Source organism: Nyctereutes procyonoides, unplaced genomic scaffold (assembly GCF_905146905.1).
Source record: "Nyctereutes procyonoides isolate TBG_1078 unplaced genomic scaffold, NYPRO_anot_genome, whole genome shotgun sequence".
Taxonomy (NCBI): Eukaryota; Metazoa; Chordata; class Mammalia; order Carnivora; family Canidae; genus Nyctereutes; species Nyctereutes procyonoides.
The window spans coordinates 10,012,803-10,034,061 of NW_026575033.1; the positions used below are offsets into that span (position 1 = coordinate 10,012,803).

The 21,259-nt window shown below is 39.2% G+C and overlaps 1 protein-coding gene across 1 annotated transcript in view; it reads right to left on the bottom strand.

Annotated features, from left to right (window-relative positions):
* The window catches only part of UBL3 (ubiquitin like 3), a 69,278-nt gene extending 60,280 nt beyond the window's left edge, over positions 1–8,998 (bottom strand). Inside the window, exon 1 of the mRNA XM_055317414.1 lies at positions 8,217–8,998. Within this exon, the coding sequence (XP_055173389.1) occupies positions 8,217–8,243 (27 nt within the window). The 5' untranslated portion in view covers positions 8,244–8,998. The remainder of the gene's footprint in view (positions 1–8,216) is intronic.
* Positions 8,999–21,259: the final 12,261 nt, after the last annotated feature.

The following is a 21,259-nucleotide window of genomic DNA, read 5'->3' on the forward strand; positions in this document are numbered from 1 at the left end:
ATGCGCTCAAAAGAAAGCTATACAGGTAATTTTATTTTTTAAATCATCTGTCTAGTTCTTCACTATTAAAAATCTGTATCTCTGAAAAACACAGTTAAGAGCTAGAAAATAAGTGCTTCAAGTAAACAAAACTCTAAGCAAACAAAAAGACATGATCAAGTCCATGCAACAAAGATCATGCACTTTACTATAGGGTAACTCCTGAAAATCCTATTTGGACACCATCTGATATTTTTAACATACTTCAATAAGCTTTAAAAATCTAGTTTCCATACCCATAGCAAATTAGAATCAGTAACTGTAAATAAATGCCTAGAGAGGGATAGGTAGGCATACTGACCACAGAAAAATGTAACTATTCAACAAGGCAGGAGACATTAAAACTAAATATCAAACACAAGAACTTAAAATGCTCAGAAATCTGATGTCACCTTATGCAATGGCTTCTGAATTTTAAAAAGTTTTTTTTTTTAAAGATTTGTTTATTTTAGAGAGAGAAGCACGCACACAGGGAGGGGAGTTGGGGGGTTGGGCAGCAGGAGAGAGAGAATCTCAAGGAGACTTTTGGCTGAATGGGGAGCTTGACAAGGGGCTTGATCTCAGAACCCTGAGATCATGACCTGAGCTAAAATCAAGAGTGAGTCAGATGCTCACATAGATCAATGGAACAGAATACAGAACCCAGAAGTGGACCCTGAACTTTATGATCAACTAATATTCGATAAAGGAGAAAAGACTATCCATTGAAAGAAAGACAGTCTCTTCAATAAATGGTGCTGGGAAAATTGGACATCCACATGCAGAAGAATGAAACTAGACCACTCTCTTTCACCATACACAAAGATAAACTCAAAATGGATGAAAGATCTAAATGTGAGACAAGATTCCATCAAAATCCTAGAGGAGAACACAGGCAACACCCTCTTTGAACTTGGCCACTGTAACTTCTTGCAAGATACATCCACGAAGGCAAAAGAAACAAAAGCAAAAATGAACTATTGGGACTTCATCAAGATAAGAAGCTTTTGCACAGCAAAGGATACAGTCCACAAAACTCAAAGACAACCTACAGAATGGGAGCAGATATTTGCAAATGACGTATCAGATAAAGGGCTAGTTTCCAAGATCTATAAAGAACTTCTTAAACTCAACACCAAAGAAACAAACAATCCAATCATGAAATGGGCAAAAGACATGAAGAGAAATCTCAGAGAGGAAGACATAGACAAGGCCAACATGCACATGAGAAAATGCTCTGCATCACTTGCCATCAGGGAAATACAAATCAAAACCACAATGAGATACCACCTCACACCAGTGAGAATGGGGAAAATTAACAAGGCAGGAAACAACAAATGTTGGAGAGGATGTGGAGAAAAGGGAACCCTCTTACACTGTTGGTGGGAATGTGAACTGGTGCAGCCACTCTGGAAAACTGTGGAGGTTCCTCAAAGAGTTAAAAATAGACCTGCCCTACCACCCAGCAATTGCACTGTTGGGGACTTACCCCAAAGATTCAGATGCAATGAAACGCCGGGACACCTGCACCCCGATGTTTCTAGCAGCCATGTCCACAATAGCCAAACTGTGGAAGGAGCCTCGGTGTCCATCGAAAGATGAATGGATAAAGAAGATGTGGTTTATGTATACAATGGAATATTACTCAGCCATTAGAAACGACAAATACCCACCATTTGCTTCAATGTGGATGGAACTGGAGGGTATTATGCTGAGTGAAGTAAGTCAATCGGAGAAGGACAAACAGTGTATGTTCTCATTCATTTGGGGAATATAAACAATAGTGAAAGGGAATATAAGGGAAGGGAGAAGAAATGTGTGGGAAATATCAGAAAGGGAGACAGAACATAAAGACTCCTAACTCTGGGAAACGATCTAGGGGTGGTGGAAGGGGAGGAGGGCAGGGGGTGGGGGTGAGTGGGTGACGGGCACTGAGGGGGACACTTGACGGGATGAGCACTGGGTGTTATTCTGTATGCTGGTAAATTGAACACCAATAAAAAATTAATTTATTAAAAAAATAAAAAATAAAAATAATAAAATTTCTAAAAAAAAAAAAAAAGAGTAAGTCAGATGCTTGACTGAGCCACCCAGGCGTACCTAAATTTTTTTTGATTGAACATCCCAACTATAAAATACTTGAGCATATACCTTCAATATATGTATATTCATTTGTAAATCATATTTTATGTATATTATAAAACAAATACTAAAATAAAAATTAAAAGATTACAGTACTGTTTAAATTTTAACTACTAATTATGTTAAATATTAATTTGTTTTAATCTTGTAATCTCTAAAAATGCTATTACTATTAACATTTTAGTGAGAGCACTGGTATTCAATAGGTCTCTATTTTTTTAAAATCTTGCTTTCCTAATTTGTGAAGTTCAGTGAATTGTGACACTTTAAGAACTGCTGTAAGTCATAACTGAAAAACTTAGTTCACAAGGATGCACAGACCTTTATATAAGAATATGTCACTTACTGGCTTACTAAGTCATATCACTTTTCTATTCTATCACCAAATATTCACAAGTTTTTGTTAAAAGTCAGTTGCCAGATGTCAATGTTATAAACATTTTATTTTTCCTGATGTCAGTCAGATATTTTTTGCAAGCTCAGTAAAATGGGTTTTTAGGTTTCTAACAAATGGGTCCAAAGTCCACTGAAATTCAGTGTAAGATTTTTCAACAGACTGGAAGTGTCTAAACATGTTTCAAAATGTTCTCGCCATAACATTTGTTGCATCTGAAAAGCAAATACTTTCTCACTTATTGATTAAAATGTCGATTTTGCCATGTAGAGACAACTTGGTGTTCGTTTTCTCAAAAATATCTCCTAGGTAGCATGATATTTATAGCTTCTTGTCATCAGGTAAAATATCAGCATCTATAATATTCATCTTTTGTGAAACAGAAATGTGTAATTCAGCTTTGAGTTCTACAACTCCTTTTATTTTTACCGCTCCTTTAAATACTTTGAGTGAACCTCTGCTCCCCATCTGAATTCAAGGTATCACAGATTTTTTTAAAAGCCTTTTTTTTTTTAAAGCCTTTTTTTAAAGTTACTAAATAATACACTGTAACAGAAAGACCACAAAAACTTTGAGAAAGTCATGGTGCTGCTGTTAGCCTCCACATTACAGAACTCCCACATGGTCCCTCAGTAAACCACACTCATTGTAATCATCTGGATGTGGACCTAGAAAAGGCTCAGAACCAATCCATATAGTAATACAAAAGCTTAATTCCTCCCCCTTTATGGAGTACTAAGTAAATAAATAGAAATTATAATATTTGTATTCTCACATCTCAATTGACTTGCCTCACGTCACTTTATAAATTACTGACCTAGTGAAGAGGCATAAAACTTCACCGTCTATATTAGGTGCTCAGGGTTTGAAGTTGTAGCTTATGGAACATTACACAGAGAAATACTCAGCAAAGAATGCACATTGAACTGAATCAATATTATCCAAATGATGGCTTTAGGTCATCAAAAAGAAGTTAAAGTATGTGCAGTATATTACGTTCCAATAGGACAGCGGTCCAACTTATTAGATAGGGATATTTCCAAAATAACCTTCATGTATTCAGAAAATTTACTGTTTCAGAATGACATTCCTCAGGGACTCCAGTTACCATGAATTCTATAGTCACCTTCAGTTTTTTTCCCCCTAGAATGAGAGGAATTCTTAAAGAATATATTTAAGAAGGATATACTTCAATCTCCTAAAATACATTTGCTGTTCCATATTTTGAAAATTAGAGCCATCACTGACCACTAACTTAAAAGAATTTCAAGTTTTACTATTAAAAATATTTTTTCATATTCAAAGTAATAACAGAAGCAGACATCATACACTTCATATTTAACACTATAATTAGTAGTAGTAGTAGTAGTTTGGGACAATATTTACTTTTTCTCTAAGTAACAGAATAATAATACTGCTCCATGAGTCCAGAAAATCACTCATTGGCTTTTAAACGTCTATTCTGTTTTAAAAAATCACGGGAGATGTAATATAAGACACAAATCCATATAAATTTGACATCGTATAAGAAGAACTGCAAGCACACTGACAGAAAACGGTTCACACTTGAGGGCCAGAAATGATCTAAAAGCAGTTTTCACAGGAGAGAGACATGAGCTAGAGGAGGACTTAGAGCCAGAAAGGAAAAGGCATTCAAAGCTGAGGTAAACTGTTTTTTGTTTTCTTAATGAAAAATGTCTAACTCAGAACACCAAATGTAAGACATACTCAAGTAACACAATTTAGAAGAACGTGCCATTTGAGATAAAATATTTATTAAACTATTCATCATCACATACGTATATATGTAAACGTACTTATTCTACTCTTTAGCTTCATAAAACCTCCCCTCTTATACTTGAAATAAGAGCTTCAGCAAGAGAAAGAAAAATTAAAAGAAGCTGTAAGAGAACATTTGGGGCACTAGAACATACTCTTTCTTCAAAATTAAAAATTTTCTCTCCTCTGGACCTTTTTCTAGCATGACATCTTCCCCTGGTATACTCCACATTTGTCATTTTACTTAAGTTGGAAAAGTGATAAAAGTTCACTTTGAAAGGAAATTCATTTTAGTAATTTCCTGTCCACCAGAGGGCTCCCATATTTCTCCACAAATAAAAGAGATAAAACATTACAGTAAAAATAATCATTAAGCACAGAAAAAAACTCAAATTATCATTATCTTATGTAACCCCAGACTAAAAATTGTTGTATCTATTACAGTTTCTATATTAATAGCTTAAAAAGATAAAGGGCTTTTAACTGTTTTATGAACTAAAATGTTTTAAATACCAAACTGCTTTGCTATTACTCTCATCCTGTCAATTTTTTTCTTAGGTAGGACTTTCAATTCAATAGATAACATAAAATATAACTTTAGTCCAAAGCTCTAAATAGTAACTCAAATGTTTTCTGTAATACTTTTATAAATTATTTACTTGATAATTTTCCTGGTCCAGAAAACAAAATTATCACCTTATCTACCCAACCTGATGCCTTACTATTAACAGAAAGAGTAAACATTTTATTACAGAAAATCTACAATCATTAACATAATTCATCCTACAATTATTAACAATGAATAGTGCCCCATCATGAATTATGATTTGGGCTGGGAAAAAAAAATAAAGGAAATGAATCATTTAAATACAATGTATTACAATGACATTCTGTTCAGATATTTTTAGATTTTTTTCACAAATAAGTTATTACACTGGAATGTTAGTATACCTCCTAGTTCAAACTCCATCAGTTTTAGCAAAAGAAAAAAACAGTATTTTATGTAAATACACCTAGTTATAGGACATATTTACAGAATGTTAACTGCTAAAGTACCAACTGTATATTTTTTTTTCCAAGGGTATAGCAAATCCATTCACTAGGGGTGCCACTCCCCCTCCAAAAAGATCAACTTGCTAAATTTGGATTATAAAAAAAGAGACTCCTTATGGTAAACACAAAAATTTACTGAATGTTTACAAATAAACTTGAAATGTGAGTTATATTTACAAAACAAAAAAAGATGCTAAAAAATCTATTTCAAAGTCAGTCAAAATAATTGCCATATGAAGACTTTACCAAAAACATCAATTGATTTAGCAGTTACTATAGCTCAAGAATGACTTCTCTCTGATGAAAAAATAACAAAGGTTATAATTTCACTGCCCAACCTCATCTCCCAACTAGGATTTTCCTACACAAGGACAAGCACCATTAACATGTAAAAGAGTGTAACATTGGTTTCTACATAAGACAGACTAGCTGTCACCACTTAGAAACTTGAACATTTTACTACACTTTGCAAAAATGTATGTATTCATACTTGCAAGAGTACTGTATCCTGATCAATTTGGAGTTCCGTTGCAAAAGAAATGTCAGCTTGTGGAAGGAGGCGGGGGTAGGGAGGCTAAGGCTGTTAAAGATTCAAAGTGGTGAAACTGTTCTCACTTTAAGTCATTAATGTAAATGCAAACTGTCAATTATTGATATGAAGAGTTTAAGAAATACAAAGCATTAATTCAGCAGCTAACCAATATTTACCATGTTATATCTCAAAAAGTTGAGAATTGTAGGCACTTATCAAATAAAGGCACTTTTTAAACAAAAATGCAATGTAAGTAATAGCAAATGTAGGTTTAAGAGGTTGTGACATAGGGGGGAAAAAAAGCCTCAAGACTTCCAACAAGTTGAGCAGTTAGAAAATGAGACATAAAAAAATACTCAGAACAATCTAATCTGAGCTGTAGATTAGATACATTCTGAAACAGCATCATCAGGGCATTATATGTTTATTACATAATACTGCTTTGCCCTTGCATATCACCTTTAATCAAGGGATCTCAAAGCACCACTGAATCAAGCAAGGCCTTAAAATACAGTCTAAAACAGAAATAGTCATATTTTATAATTATACCTATTGATAAAAACTTGCCACCACTTCCCGTTCCCCTGATCCGAACATTAGCTTCAGAACCTTCCCTCTGGCTTGGAAACCGTATTCCCCAAATCATTTCAATTTGTAACTGATGCTACGCACATTCCAGCTTTTCTTCAGCACTGGGCCTAAAGAAAGTAGTGGCACTGTTTTAAAATGACACAAATCCATTTCACTACAATTTCTATGATGGAATAAATAGTACTTAGAGTACTTATCCTGTATGGAGCATGATGATATAAAATGGAGACTTTAGAGAATAAATCTTTGCTGGAAGCGAAGAGCCCAAAAAACACTCATTAGACAGAGAAAATAGCATTTTCCAGCTCAGTCCAAACACCCTTCCAGACAACTTCAAGAGTGGGGTAGAGGAAACCTTGTCCAACTATCCTTAATCCGGCAGGAGACTGACTATTCCCCTCTGTGCACACCAGAAGGGAAGGGAAAACTAAAGGGACAATGCAAGAGTTTTAAGACTCAGGAAGGAGGGTGTTAAGTTGCTGTGTGGCCACACGACAGACAAAAAACACTGTGGTTCCTATACATTAAAATAGTACATCAAATGGTAAATCAAACACATTTAGCAAAATGGCATTAAACCAAGGTCAATATATGCCATTTACAGCCATTCAGCTTTGTTTTTAGGTCTGTAAATGAGGTTCGCTCCTAAAGAAAGAGCTGACATTTTAAAATTTAATCAGCTAGGTTCGATTTTGTTTTTTCACTGGAATACCAGAACACTCAAATGCTAATGTTATGTCAACTTCAACTGTTTGATAAACAAAGTCATCAACCTTGCTGTTTAATTGCATTATGTTTGTCCCTAGGACTGCAAAGTGTCATTTCAACTCACACAAACCCACCACCTCCCAGCCCTGTAAGCCTACACAGCTCCAGTTAGCCAACAGACTCACAGCATTAACAAACATTAACCTTTAGAAACAGAAAGAAAAGCACCAATAAACAAGAGTACTTTTTGTTTCAAGTTCTCAACATTCAGAGATCAAGGCTCAACAACGTATTTTATTAGCTTTTAAAGGGCCAATGATGCAATACTATTAAATATCTGGTACTAAAAGTCCTGGCAATTCAGAAGTAGTACCCAATATACGACGATCAGTCTGGTTTTGTGAAAATTCCAAAAAGCCTTAATATTTCAGTTGCCATAGTCGCTCACCCAGACACTTCAAAAAGCTCACAGCAAATTCTAGTAGACTTTTTCTTGAGGACAGACACGTCCCTTCCCTCCAAAATACCGAGTTTGTATCCGCTGCGTTAATGGTCTCGTCAGTGCCCAGGAACGAGACTCCGATTTCTCTACCTGTGTGTGTCGTGGGGACGCCCGTCCTCAGCTCTGCCCACTGTCACTGACGTTTTCAGGAGCTTTAAGATACAAATGTTCAAAGGCTCCTGGCAAAGGGGGAGATGTTTCCTCCACTTCGAGCTACACTGCCACATTTCCCCTAATTCTTCATTCCTTAGTGATTTAGAAAACACCACCGAACGAGAAAGGCCATATTAGAAACGGTACTTCCTAAGACGGGGGGGGGGGGGGGGGGGGGGACGGGGGGGGACGACCAGAACCTCCAACTTCTCCAAATCTCCCAGTACCGTGGCTTTTCAACAGTCCCCCGCAAACCTTCTTCACCCCACGCCTGCATCCCTTCTGATTAAATAAGATTGGAAACCACAATTAAATCAGAGTGTCATAACTTCTCCTTCACTTACCATATCTGCCGGGACATTACTGGACATCTTGCCGTCTGATGTACACCCAGATGTTTACCAGGGGAAAAACGACAACAAACAAACAAAGAGCAGAAGTCTTCAAGCTACAGCAATCAAGCTTAACGATCTTGATGTGCTTTCCAAAAAAAAAAAAAAAAATTATAATAATAAGTGATTTCAGAGCCCAAGCGGCGGCCTGGCCGAGGTTCCGAGCGAAGAGGAACAAGCCCCCGGAGCTGGCGGGCCGGAGCCGGAGAGGACTCCCGGGATGGCAGCGGCAGCCGCGTCGTCGTCAGTGGCAGCAGCAGCAGCGGCGGCGGCGGCGGCAGCAGCAGCAGCCCCAGGACCGGCCGCGCCAGGTAGACCCAGCCGAGTGACACACGGACATGGAGCGGGGTGGGAGGGGGTTAAATCCGCCTTCCTCCTCTCCCAGCCCGGCAGTGATTCACACTTGCTCCCCAGTCAAGTCCTCATTAAGCAGGAAGAAAATGCCCCGGCGCGGATGCTCACAGATAACTATGTGGCTACACATGGACGCGCGAGCAGTGAGCGGCGGCCGCGCCGCGGAAACAGCTCCACTCGCGCTGGCCGGGGCCGGGGGCCGCGCCGCGGAAACCAGCGCTCAAGGGCATTTAACTCGTTGGGAGCCGAGGCGGAAGCCCGCGGCGGCACGCGGGAGGCACGGGGCGCTCGGGACACCCCACGGCCCCTCGGGGCTCAGGCCGCGGGCGCCTCGGGGCAGCAGCGGGGCTCGGGGCGCATCGCCTCCGGCTCCTCGGCGCTCCTCTCCTGCCTCCGCCTCCCCCCCGTCGCCACCTTCCCCTCCCCTCCGACGCCGACTCCGGCGGCTCCCCGGAAGAGGCCGGGTCCTCCCTCTCCTCAGTCCAGGAATGGTTTCCTCTCGGAGCTTTGTCTCTCCTCCTCCTCCACTTTTCAGTCCCAAACGCCGCAGCCGCCTCCTGTCATCGCCTCTCACGCCAACATGGCGGCGGCGGCAGCTGCCGGAGCGCAAGTCGGGGACACGGGGAGAGCGCTGCCCCTCCTCGCAGCCGCCGCCCCCGCCTCCCCTCCCCCCCCCTCCGTGGACACCTACTGCGTCACTACGGAGACCACCCTCGTGCATCATGGGAAATGTAGTTTACGCGAAGGCGGGGGGGGCGGCTAAACGCGTCCCCTCCGGACTCCGAAGCCACGCCCCTCTTAGCAACAGTTGCTAGGAAAGGAAAGCTCGCTTTAGCAGAGCTGCCGCCCAGGAGTTAGGTGTCACCTGCTTCCAGGAGTGCTGTGAGCGTGCGAATTATTTGGAGAAAATGATTCTGCACAGAGAAATTCCCTCATGCACAATACACATACAGACTGAAAATATGATTTACCTCCAAGCAGCATCATTCATTTTAATGACAGCACGCTCTCCACATCCTGCAATCTCAAAGCATTTTGTATAGTGATTTCATCTAGGTCTTTTCAACATTACATTTGGAAGATCAGAAGCAATCATTGATTTCCAATAAGGTCGTAGAAGTTCAACAGGAACAAGGATCTCATTAAGCAAGGAGAATGTTTGAACATGTGTTTCTTGAAGAACTAGGGCCATAAAGCCACAATCTAGTTAATTGAAATTACCAAAAACTGTATTAGGTACAATAGTATATCATCCCAAATCTATATCAGGAAATAGTTGCTACAAACTACTTGGGGATTCACCAGTTTACTAGGTTAGCCCCTAAATTATGTTTAAGTTAAAATGTAATAAAAACCTACACACCCACAGTGATTAGCAAACAGCACAAAATCATACCATTACTGAGAGACCTAGATGAAGAATATGTCTATTTCAAATTTAGGATCAAAATTCAGAAACCACCAATGTCTATCTGAATCCACATAGATCTCTTAGGGCTTTGACAGAATATTGTAGCAAGGGCAGTCTCAGTAAGACAGGTATGTAAGAATGCCAACGGATTGAGAGTCTGAAAGCCAACCTACAGCTACGTGACCTCATCTGTAAAACAGTCTTGCCTACCTTCCAGGGGTAAGGTAGGAGTAGTTGCAAGGATGAGCTAATGCATGGAAAATAAATCACTTTGTAAATACTAATGCATCATTTAATACGAAATGTTACCACTCATCCATTCAGCAAACACATAATCCAGGCACTCTGCTAGGCACCAATAGTTTAAAAATGAATAATCCAGTCACTGTCCTAAGGGAACTCATTGTCTAGAAACCTATGTCATTCCCCACAGCAGTCTCTCCAGTTAGGTTTGTCTCATTAGGATGGAAACTCATAGGGCGTTTAGAGTATTTGCCTCTTGAGTAGCCTGGCTGGAGAGATTCCAAGCACTCCTAGCGACCTACATCAGCCTGTGGTGAGGGGGTGGTAACCAGGAAGGAGGAGGACAACTCAAATTCACAGAGAAACCAGAAGACAGAAAAAATAAATAAATAAATAAATAAATAAATAAATAAATAAATAAATAAATAAATAAATAAAGACAAGAGGCCCAAATCTCACAATTAGACTTCAGGACTTGGTCTAGAAATTTCTGATTCTACAGCTACATGATTTTCCAAGCTGGTACTTGGTTGCTCATTTACCATCATTGTTAAAGATGGGCTGGGTCCCCACCAGCCCTCCTTGGAAGTAAGGGCAGTTGAAAATGTTTCAATTGACCAATGAGTTCAGGAGGAATATCAGAACACATTTTGAAGATTTCCACTTGAAAAGTTCATTATCCACCATCCCCTTGACCCCAACTTTTATCCAATGACTGCCCTGGCCAAGACCGTGCTGGGCCTAAATGCTATTAGAAGCAGACAACAGCAGGACTTACAGAAGCTCCAGCTCTCACTCCCTGTGCAGCTCTCCAATAGCCATAGAGCCATACAGTAACTCCAATAGCCATACAACCACCACTGCCAGCCCAAGACCTTGCATTTCTGACACATGATGTTGCTGTTGCCGGTTACCCTTGCCACCACTATAAAAGGCCACATCTTTCAAAAGTAAAATCACTGCACTGAGCTATTTCTAATCACTCTTCTAAGACAGGCTGAGGCATTATTCTCAATAAAACTCATTATAACTCTTCCCTAACAGAATTAAGGCATGAGAAGCATTATTGAAAACAGTTTCAAATTTTTCCACAAAACCTTTTACTCTCTGCTTCCTAACTCAGACCAATGTGAAGGGAGGCTGGAGAAAGAGCCTGGTTGTCCTTGGTGGGGAACAGTAATATCTCCTAATACTATTCATCTACTGTAAGCATCAATTTGGAGAAAGTGAGAGCATTTTTGCAGCAGGACAAAGAACTTCCCAGAAAAATCAAAAGACCTGGCTCTGTCATAAATTAGCTATGTGACTTCTGCCAAGACACTTTGCCTACCTGACCCTCAATTTCTTCATCTGAGGAGGTAGGACTAAATCTCTCAGGTCCCTTCTAAGAGTGTATGAGTGTTGGGTGACACCTGTGGCTTGTTAAAAATAATTTCCCCAAGTGATTGCTCATGGGTATGAGGAGGGTTCATTGGGGGAAGGGAATGATGAAAATGTTTTAAAATTAGATTATTGTGATGGTGGCACAACTCTGTATATTAAAAACCATTAAGTTGTTCACTTTAAATTGGTGAATTTGGGATCCCTGGGTGGCGCAGCGGTTTGGCGCCTGCCTTTGACCCAGGGCGCGATCCTGGAGACCCGGGATCGAATCCCACGTCGGGCTCCCGGTGCATGGAGCCTGCTTCTCACTCTGCCTGTGTCTCTGCCTCTCTCTCTCTCTCTCTCTGTATGACTATCGTAAATTAAAAAAAAAAATAAATTGGTGAATTTATTTTTTATTTTGTAATTGTGGTAAAATACACATAATATTTACTATCTTAACCTTTTCTAGGTACACAATTCAGTGGCATTCTATACATTTACTTTGTTATACTATCATCACCACCATCTGTGTACAGAACTCTTTCATCTTGCAAAATTGAAGCTCCATTCTTACTGAACAATTCCTCATTCCCTCCTCCCTCCAGCCCCGGCAACCACCATTCTACTTTTTGTGTCTATGAATTTAACTACTCTTGGTACTTTATATAAGCAGAATCATACAGTAATTGTCCTTTTGTGACTGGCTTATTTCACTTAACATAATGGCTTCAAGGCTCATCCATGTTATAGCATGTGTCAGAATTTCCTTCCTTTTAAAAACTGCATAAATATTCCACTGTATGTATGCACCACATTTTGTTTACCCATTCATCCATTGATGGACATGTGAGTTGCTTCCACCTTTTGGCTATTGCATAATGGGTAAATTTTATGATATGTAAATTGTATCTCAGTGAAGCCATTCAAAATATATCTCCCACATCTGGAAGTAAGAGATCTGAAATGATTCCCATCTTAGGATCCTTCCTTAAGGGCCTTCTCAAGGAAACTCATGAATTTTAACTAGACAGAAGTATTACTTTCTGGGAGACCAGTAACCTTTAATCAACTATTACTTTGGTTGATTATCTCATTATTCTGTCCATTCTCAGTTATTAAATACCTGGGACTAGGAAAATGTCACAAGAGACAGAGAAAGGTCTGCAACCATGCCTGGGGGGCAGGAGGGTGGGGGTAGGGGTGGCACAGACACAGCAGCACTGCTGAAAGTGGAATCAAGAACAGGGAGACAGGGATCCCTGGGTAGCGCAGCGGTTTAGCGCCTGCCTTTGGCCCAGGGCGCAATCCTGGAGACCCGGGATCGAATCCCACGTCAGGCTCCGGGTGCATGGAGTCTGCCTATGTCTCTGCCTCTCTCTCTCTCTCTCTCTCTCTCTCTCTCTGTGAGTATCATAAATAAATAAAAATTAAAAAAAATTAAAAAAAAAAAAAAAGGTCCTCGTGAGAGTCACAAGAAGACTTAAAAAGATAGAGGTCTGAGCTCCACCCCAGAACAACCAAATTAGACTTTCCAGGGCTAGACCTGGAACTGGTATTTTTCAACCCCCCCCCCCCAACAAGGAATTCTCATGTGTAGCCATGGTAGAGACACTGTGTAAGTCAAATGCTTTCAAGTTCAGCTTCCTTCCTTTTCACCCATCAAATTTACTTTACAGGCTTGACAACCTGAAGGTACCGTGATTTGTCTGGGTGGCCTTTGGCCACAGCCATAGTGGTTTAAAGAATAATTTTTCACACCTCTTTCTCCTGCTCCCCACCCTCACCCCCATCGTACTCATTTAGCAACCAGGACATTGACCTCACATTTGATAGAGCCCAAGTCTCTCTATCTCAAGACACTTCTCTCCTTTGCTCAGAGTCTAGTAAGAGATAGAGACAGATAATGTGAAATTAAAATTCCATGTGATGAGTTGAGAAATGCTACCATAGTAATAAGCACTTTGTAAGCATGTAGGAATTAAAGCAAATTCAGCATTGAGGTGTCTGGAGTTGAACCAGGAGAAGGCCAGTTGAGCAGGCAGGGTGGTCAGGGAGAGAACACCCGGGGCAAGACCTGGACTAGAACCTGAGGGGTACAGGCAGAGGAGGTGATCGAAGTTCAGGTTGCTAAACTTCAGAGGAGGAATGGGATAAGAAAAGAGGCAATAGAGAGAAATCGGAGGCCAATCCCCAATGGCTTTGCAATTTAGGCTAAACAGTTTGGATTTCACTATGAGAGCAAGCAGAGCCAAAGAGAAGTGTCATGATAAGATTTATTTTCATAGAAAAAAGGAAAAAGAAAAAAAAGAAAAAAGGAAAAAGGCCTCAAACTCTAATTGTAACTTTTATCTGTATGTTTTGGGTTAGTTGTCCTGTTGTGTGACCTCTTGGGTCCATAGAATTTAAAGACTCTTAAGGGGTCTTGGAGCTTGTCAAATCCCAGGCTCTTCATTTCACAGGTCGGAAAATCACCAGTTTCACAGGAGACCAGGACCAACAACTTCATACGGTGCTCGTTCCAATATTCCCTGTCCTGCCAACAAAGTTCCACAAAATCAAATTATTTTAGTCATTCTACTAAATGGCATATATTCAGCCATTTAGGCTGTACTTTCTCTCTTTTTTTTCTTTTTTTTTTAATTCCATGAATGTGAGATCATACAGAATTTGTCTTTCTCTTGACATTTTCTTTTATTCCATTGCAGGTATTTTAGATATAAGTCCTTTGCAAATATCTTCCCCAGCCTGTAGCTTGCCTCATCATTTTTTTAACAATATTTTTTGATAAGCATAACTGTTTCAGTTTGATGAAGTCTTAGTTACCAATATTTTTCTTCAGTGATATTCTGTCTCCTTGCCTACCTCCAGGTCAGGAAGATATTTTCTGGTGTTTTCTATTTTGTTTCAGCTTTTATATTTCTATTATTATATATATTTTACAGTTGCTCCAGCACTGTTTGGTGAACTAATTTCTCTTTTTCCATTGAATTTATTTGGCATCTTTGTTTAAAATCAACTGACTCTATGAGAATAGGTCCATTCCTGGACTCAGTTCCATTGGTCTATCCCATTGATCTCTTTGTCTATCCAAGTCTTGAAGTCAGGAAGTATATGTCCTTTAGATCTGTTCTTCTAAGATTGTTTCGGCATTCTAGTTGCCTGGCATTTCCATATAAATTTCAGAGTAGTCTTGTCAATTTCTATTTGTAAAAAGCAGCCTGCTGGTATTGAGATTCCATTGGTTCTAAAAGTCAATATAGGAAGAAGTGACATCTTAACACTATTGGGTTTCTGCTTCTGGAACATGATATGCCTCTCTGTTTAGGTCTTCTTTAATTCCTCTCAGTTATGTTTGTTAGTTCTCAACATAGACATTCTCTACATCTTTTATGAAACTTATTCTTGAGAATTTTATTTTTTATTGACACTATTGGAAATGAATTAAAATTTTTCCCAATTATTTACTGCCAGTATATAGAAATGCAATTAATTTTTATATGTTGACCTTACATTCTGAGACCTTGCTAAACTTATTATTTAATTCTAGTCATGTTTGTTTGTTTGTTTTAATTCCTTAGGAATTTCTACATCAACCATTAGGTTGTCTACTATTTCTAAAATAAAAAGTAATATCGGTATTATAGAAATTCAGGAAATTAGAAGAACTATTCTCACTTTTTGCATATTTCCTTCCAGGTTTTTTGTGTATGCAACTTCATATATTTATGGCATATGTAAATTTTTCTTGTAAATATTAAATGAAAATTCATTTTTTAAACTTTAAAGAAATGTGCATATTTCAAATGGCTACATAACCCTCCCATTCCTCACTTTTATTTTTTTTTAAATATTTTATTTATTTATTCATGATAGACAGAGAGAGAGAGAGAGAGGCAGAGGGAGAAGCAGGCTCCATGCCGGGAGCCCGATGTGGGACTCGATCCCGGGACTCCAGGATCGCGCCCTGGGCCAAAGGCAGGTGCTAAACTGCTGAGCCACCCAGGGATCCCCCATTCCTCACTTTTAAATGCTGATTGCTATTCTATTGCATCAATGTGCTACAATTTAGGAAATCATTTTCTTTTTGGAGGACATAAAAATTTGCTCCTAATTGTTTGGTTTTTGTACATATAAACCTTTGTGCATTTTGAATTACTTGTTTAGGTGACAGTCCAGAATGTGTTCCCCACGAAGTCAAAGTCTGTGAGTATTCCTGTGGTTCTTGAACTGCACAGCCAAGTTATTTTCCTGCTTAGAATGCTACTTACGAATAAGAATACTGATAACCTTGCCACCACTACCTTCAGTCCTTATATTTATTTCCTTATTTACAAAAATTTACTGACATAATATAGCCTCTGGACCACCACATCAGGGATGAAGGAGGCAGTGCCATTTTGCTACAGATGAGCAGCTTTGCTGTTGATCTTATAGGCTACATCCACCTTTCCATCTATTTGTACCATGGGTCTCCACCTACTCCAGCTATCAACTCCCGAAGGGTCGGAGCTTGGTTCTACTCCATCTTGGTATCCCCAGAGCCTCACAGTGACAAAGAGCATTCCAAAAAACTTGTCCATGAGGACATTGAAGATATGAACTTTCAGAAATCCTTCCCTACTTCTATGATTTCTGTAAAATCAGGGATTACTTTATCATATTATCTTCAAACCTAGAAGTTTGTCTCATTCACATAGAAATGATACTCAAGGCTTAGCTCAGTTGCTCTTTCATGACTAAGAGAATATGCCCACAGAAAAGAAGATAATTTCTGTGTGAAGGCTGGAGTTCACTTTTGAAAAAAACCAGAAGTTGTATTTTTTAACAGTAACATGTTTTTAGCTGTTTCTTTTCTTTTCTTGCAAACATACAACAATATGAATTGGGCAGTCTAAGAATTCATAAGCCACCAGAAAAGTCGTACTTGTGTTTTGCCTCCTACTGATGTCCCCCGATGTCTTCCTTCCTGACCTGACCCTACTTTTGCTCTTGCTATTGAAGCATCCAGTGATAAAGCTGGAAGGGACCTAAAGATGATATTATCTCCATCTTTTTTTAATAAGGAAAGAAATAGAACTTTCTTGAGAAGCAGCCACATTCTCTTTATATTTTTCAAATACACTTAAAAATGAGTTTCCTCTAAGATGTTCCATGAAACAAAGAGATGAAATGGTGCCTAGTGACATTATGTAATTGTTGAATTATTTTATAATTGTGTGTTAGGTTGTGACAAATGCACTAAATAAATATAAGATGTATTATCAAATTGATATCACAAAACACAACATGATTCTTGGTTTTCATTATCATAGAAATCAGCTCACCATCATAGGGTTATTCAATGAAAAAAAATGTTTTTAATGCCAAAAGTAGTAAAACTGTATCCAATTTTTAAAAAACCCTAAATCAGCATTATATTCCCATCAACGTAGGCAAGAGAACTCTCATCACTAATCTTGTGGCACGAATGGTAAATTCGATTTTTCTTTTACCCCAGTAACCTCTACCATAGCCATTTTTTGACACTAGTCTTCTGAGTGATTGATCCATAATTGTCACACACTGTTTCAAATTGTTTTTCTATTCACTGAAGGAAAGAGTGGCACTATCAACAAACATATTACATATTATATTGATATTTAAGAGAGCAACTAGAGAATCAAGATATTTCTCCAAAGCCTTAGTTTGCTCATGAATGCTTCCAGTGCATCACATCAACAGGGAGGTCACCACAAATGGAGAATGACTGGAACCAGAGAGTGGCCTCAGTAGTCACTGATTTAGTCCGTGAGTCAGGCCTTATTGGGCAACTGCCTACATGGCTGAATTTCATGACTGTGCTTCCTAAACTGAACAATCCAGCTAGCACATGCCTCTTCCAGTTTGCCTATTAGAGTCTTCACAGAGCAGCCAGGGCCTAACTGGATCAAAGCTCTATCAACAATCAACAGGGGGTCTAGTCCCATGTGCCAGCAGCCTTCACATGAGATTATTATCTTATCTCTTTTGGGGGGACTCAGTGGTCATTTTTATCATAATGACAACATTTGGTTAATGCCACAGATAAAGGAGAAGACCTGAAATGAACTTAAATCAACAGATCATAGTGAAAGAAAGTGGGAGAAGATAACATATTGGTTATGAGTGTGAGCCCTGAATTTAAATATTAGTCCTGCCATTTACTATGTGTGTCAACTTGGGTGAGTTACTGGATTTTCACATCAATTTAAAAAAGAGAGGAGGATCATAAAAATAGTAAAGTGTACACATTTATAATATTACATTAAAACATAGATTTAAAATGGAACTCTTCAGCCAGCACATAGTAAGCTCTCAATAATAAGCTGCTATTAAAATTACAATGAAATAGAATAGATGCTTCAAGTATTAGTGGTATAGAATTGTCTCACACTATTATTCTGCTGTGCTAACATTTTCACAGGTGATAGTAGCACAACTAAATCATCTTCTCTTAGGGCACATGTTTTCAGCTAGTTGTTCATGCTCACCTCAGATCTATCCACACTGTCTGCCTTTCGTTATAGAGACCAATGGAAACACATGGGAGAAAAGATTGGCCTCATAGCTAACAAACTGAGAAGTGAATTGAACATGAATGTAAACCTGAAACTGTGACCCTCCCCCCCATGGCCACTTACTTCACAGAGTATGGGGATCAAGCAAGAAAACTCGCAAACTTACATGCAGCCTGTGACCCATGAGCATCCACACTTACTCTTACTTCATTGTTCTCCTGTGTCAGGGGAAGCTCTATGGCCCTCCATCCAAGATAGCCTTCTGCCTGCCCAGGAGCCACTCCCTCTGTCTTTAGAACCTTGTTCTAACAAACAACACTTCTATCTTCTGCTTCTCCCTCTGCCAAGGTTCTTCTACCTAGGATGATCATATAATACATTGTCCTAACCAGGAAAAGCTAGATGGAAAGGAACATTGTCAACAATTTTACAGGGGGGCTGGGACTATCCCAGGAAAACTCTTCTTCACCATGGTGATATGTTGACATCTCTCCCACCTAAAAAAACAAAACAAAACAAAACAAAAAAACAAAAAAACAACAAAAAAAAAACCTCTCTTGTTCCTCAGTATTCTTTCTAACTCCTACCCTATCTTCTTTTTCCCTTAACATCAGCTTCTTTAAAATATATGGGAGTGTGTCTTTTGTACTCCATCTCACCCTCCCTCAGGGCTACTGCATGAGGCTGGCACAACCCCAAGAGGAGTGACCCCTCTTGTAATGGAGGTGACACATTTTTCAAGACCACATATGGCAGCCCTATTCACTTTAGTATGACATTCACCCTTTTGGCTTTTTCTCACACTTCACCCAGGCTCTCAAGCAAAGATTTTGAACAGCCAAATACCATGGACACATTTCAGGCCTGGTCATCCTTGACCAGTTCTTTTGAGTCCTTGACATAACTGACTGCTTCCTTACTCTTGGATGATTCTGGTGTCAGACTTTGCAGGGTTGGATTCCAACTCTACCAGTCACAGCATTGTGAACAAGTTTACTTAATCTGAGTCAAATGTGAGCATCTCAACTGTGAATATGGTTAATAATAGTATCTTCTAAAGGGTTGTTCTGAAGGCCAAATGAAATAGTTTATAAAGCTCTTAGCACAATGTCCGAAAGATAAAAGGCACTCTAGAAATGTTCACTATCATTATCTTTTAAAAATTGACACACAATTTGCTACAATACCACCCTTTCCAGGTTTTCCAACTACTTTGCTCCTTTTGCATCTTCTCCAATTTCTGTGCGACATCTGATCCTTAAATATTGATTTTGGTCTGTGTTTCCTTACCTGGCTGTGCATACTTCTTACCTCAGAGTATAATGGCAAAAATTCAACAAAATAAAATATACAAAAGAATTTCATAAACTTTAAAGCCCTCTACAAATATGAAGTGTTCCCATCAAAGTTTAATATCTCACCTGCTTCCTTTTAAGGTGTGTTTCTCTTCTGACTGCTCATTAAATTCCCTGGGTGAAGGGGAGCTTAAGAAAATACACTGGCTCTTATTCCCCTGTTCTTTCCTGCCCCTTCTGCACACTCTCTATTCCAGTGGTTTCAAATACCTCACTGAACCTGATTGTATTCAATTTTGTTTCTCAAATATGGACTGCTCTGTTGGACTCCAGATCTATGTGTCCCAACTGCCCATTAGACCTTGCTACTAGGATGTCCCACAGAAACCCCAAAGTTATAAACCAAAGCATCACATGCTTCTCCACCAAACCTCTTCTTCCTCCTGAGTTGGACCTCCATCTTACCATACTCCATCCTTGACTTTTTTCCATCATTCACCTCCAACATCCAACTCCTACTGATTCTGTCTTCTTAATATTTTTTGAATCTATCACTGCCATCGCTGTACCCATTCCCATAACCTTGGTCCATTCCTTCACAAGTTCTTCCTGGGACCAACTGCCACCCAGATTGCCTCCCTGCATTCAGGCTCACACCATCTGATAAAGTCTGAATGTCAGAGGTTGCAAACACCAATGCAGGACAGAGTTTTCATTGATCTGTGGGAAAATGTTCAAAATAATTCATTATTTTGAAAATATATTCAAAAAATTGAATATATATTCAATTAGAAAGTAATATATTCCAATGTAGACACTCACTCTCTGTTTATAGAGACTATCCTACCTACTTTTCTTTGGCATTCAAACAATTTCTTTTGAAATGGTTGATAGGTCATCATTGTTACTATATATATATATAGTAACATATATATATTATATATATATATATATATATATATATATATATATATATTTGTGTGTGTATACACACATACACACACACACAAATTAACTTTCCTATTTGGTCTCCAAATACTCTTAAAATGTTTTGTCAAATAATATGCTTAAAATGTGCAGTTCATTGGGCATCACCTATACTTCAACAGAGTTTTAAGCAAACAAACAAATGAACTGTTTTTCAGGTCATGAGATCTGAAAGCTTATTGCATCTATTCTGCACTGATTCCAGAGGGCTCTTTCTAAAAGGTACAAATAATTTTGTTGTCCCCAATAATCATCATCCAAGCGTAAAGGGATGGTACACTTTAACATGCCTAGTGCAAGGCAAAGTAACTTTGCATGCATTGACCTTCAAAGCAAGCATGTGAGGTGAGTTCTACTCTTACTCCATGTTAGAGATGGCGCAGACAGTCACGTGGCTTATAAGCAGTGCAACAGGGGCTTGGACCCAGGTTTGACTCACTCAAAAGCCACTGATTAGTCTTCACTATACTTCTTGCTTCCTTGCTTAAAAATGTTTCAGTAACATCCCAAATCCCCTAGCTTGTCTCCTTCAGTGTCTGGCCTCTGCTTTCTTGATTTTCCTCCCTCTCCCTCAATTAATTTTTTACTTGTCTTCACCCTTCATTGCCTACTACGGCTACACAAAAAAAAAAAAACTTTCAAATCTGAGAGTCTGTAAAGTTCTTTCAGGGGTCCATTCCCTTGGGTGAACTGTTCCTCTGAAGTATCTTTCCCCTGGCTAACTCCCACTCATCCTCTGAAACTCAGTGTCTTCCAGAAGTCGTCCACGACACTTCCCAAACCTTAGTCACAGTTTCAGCCTCA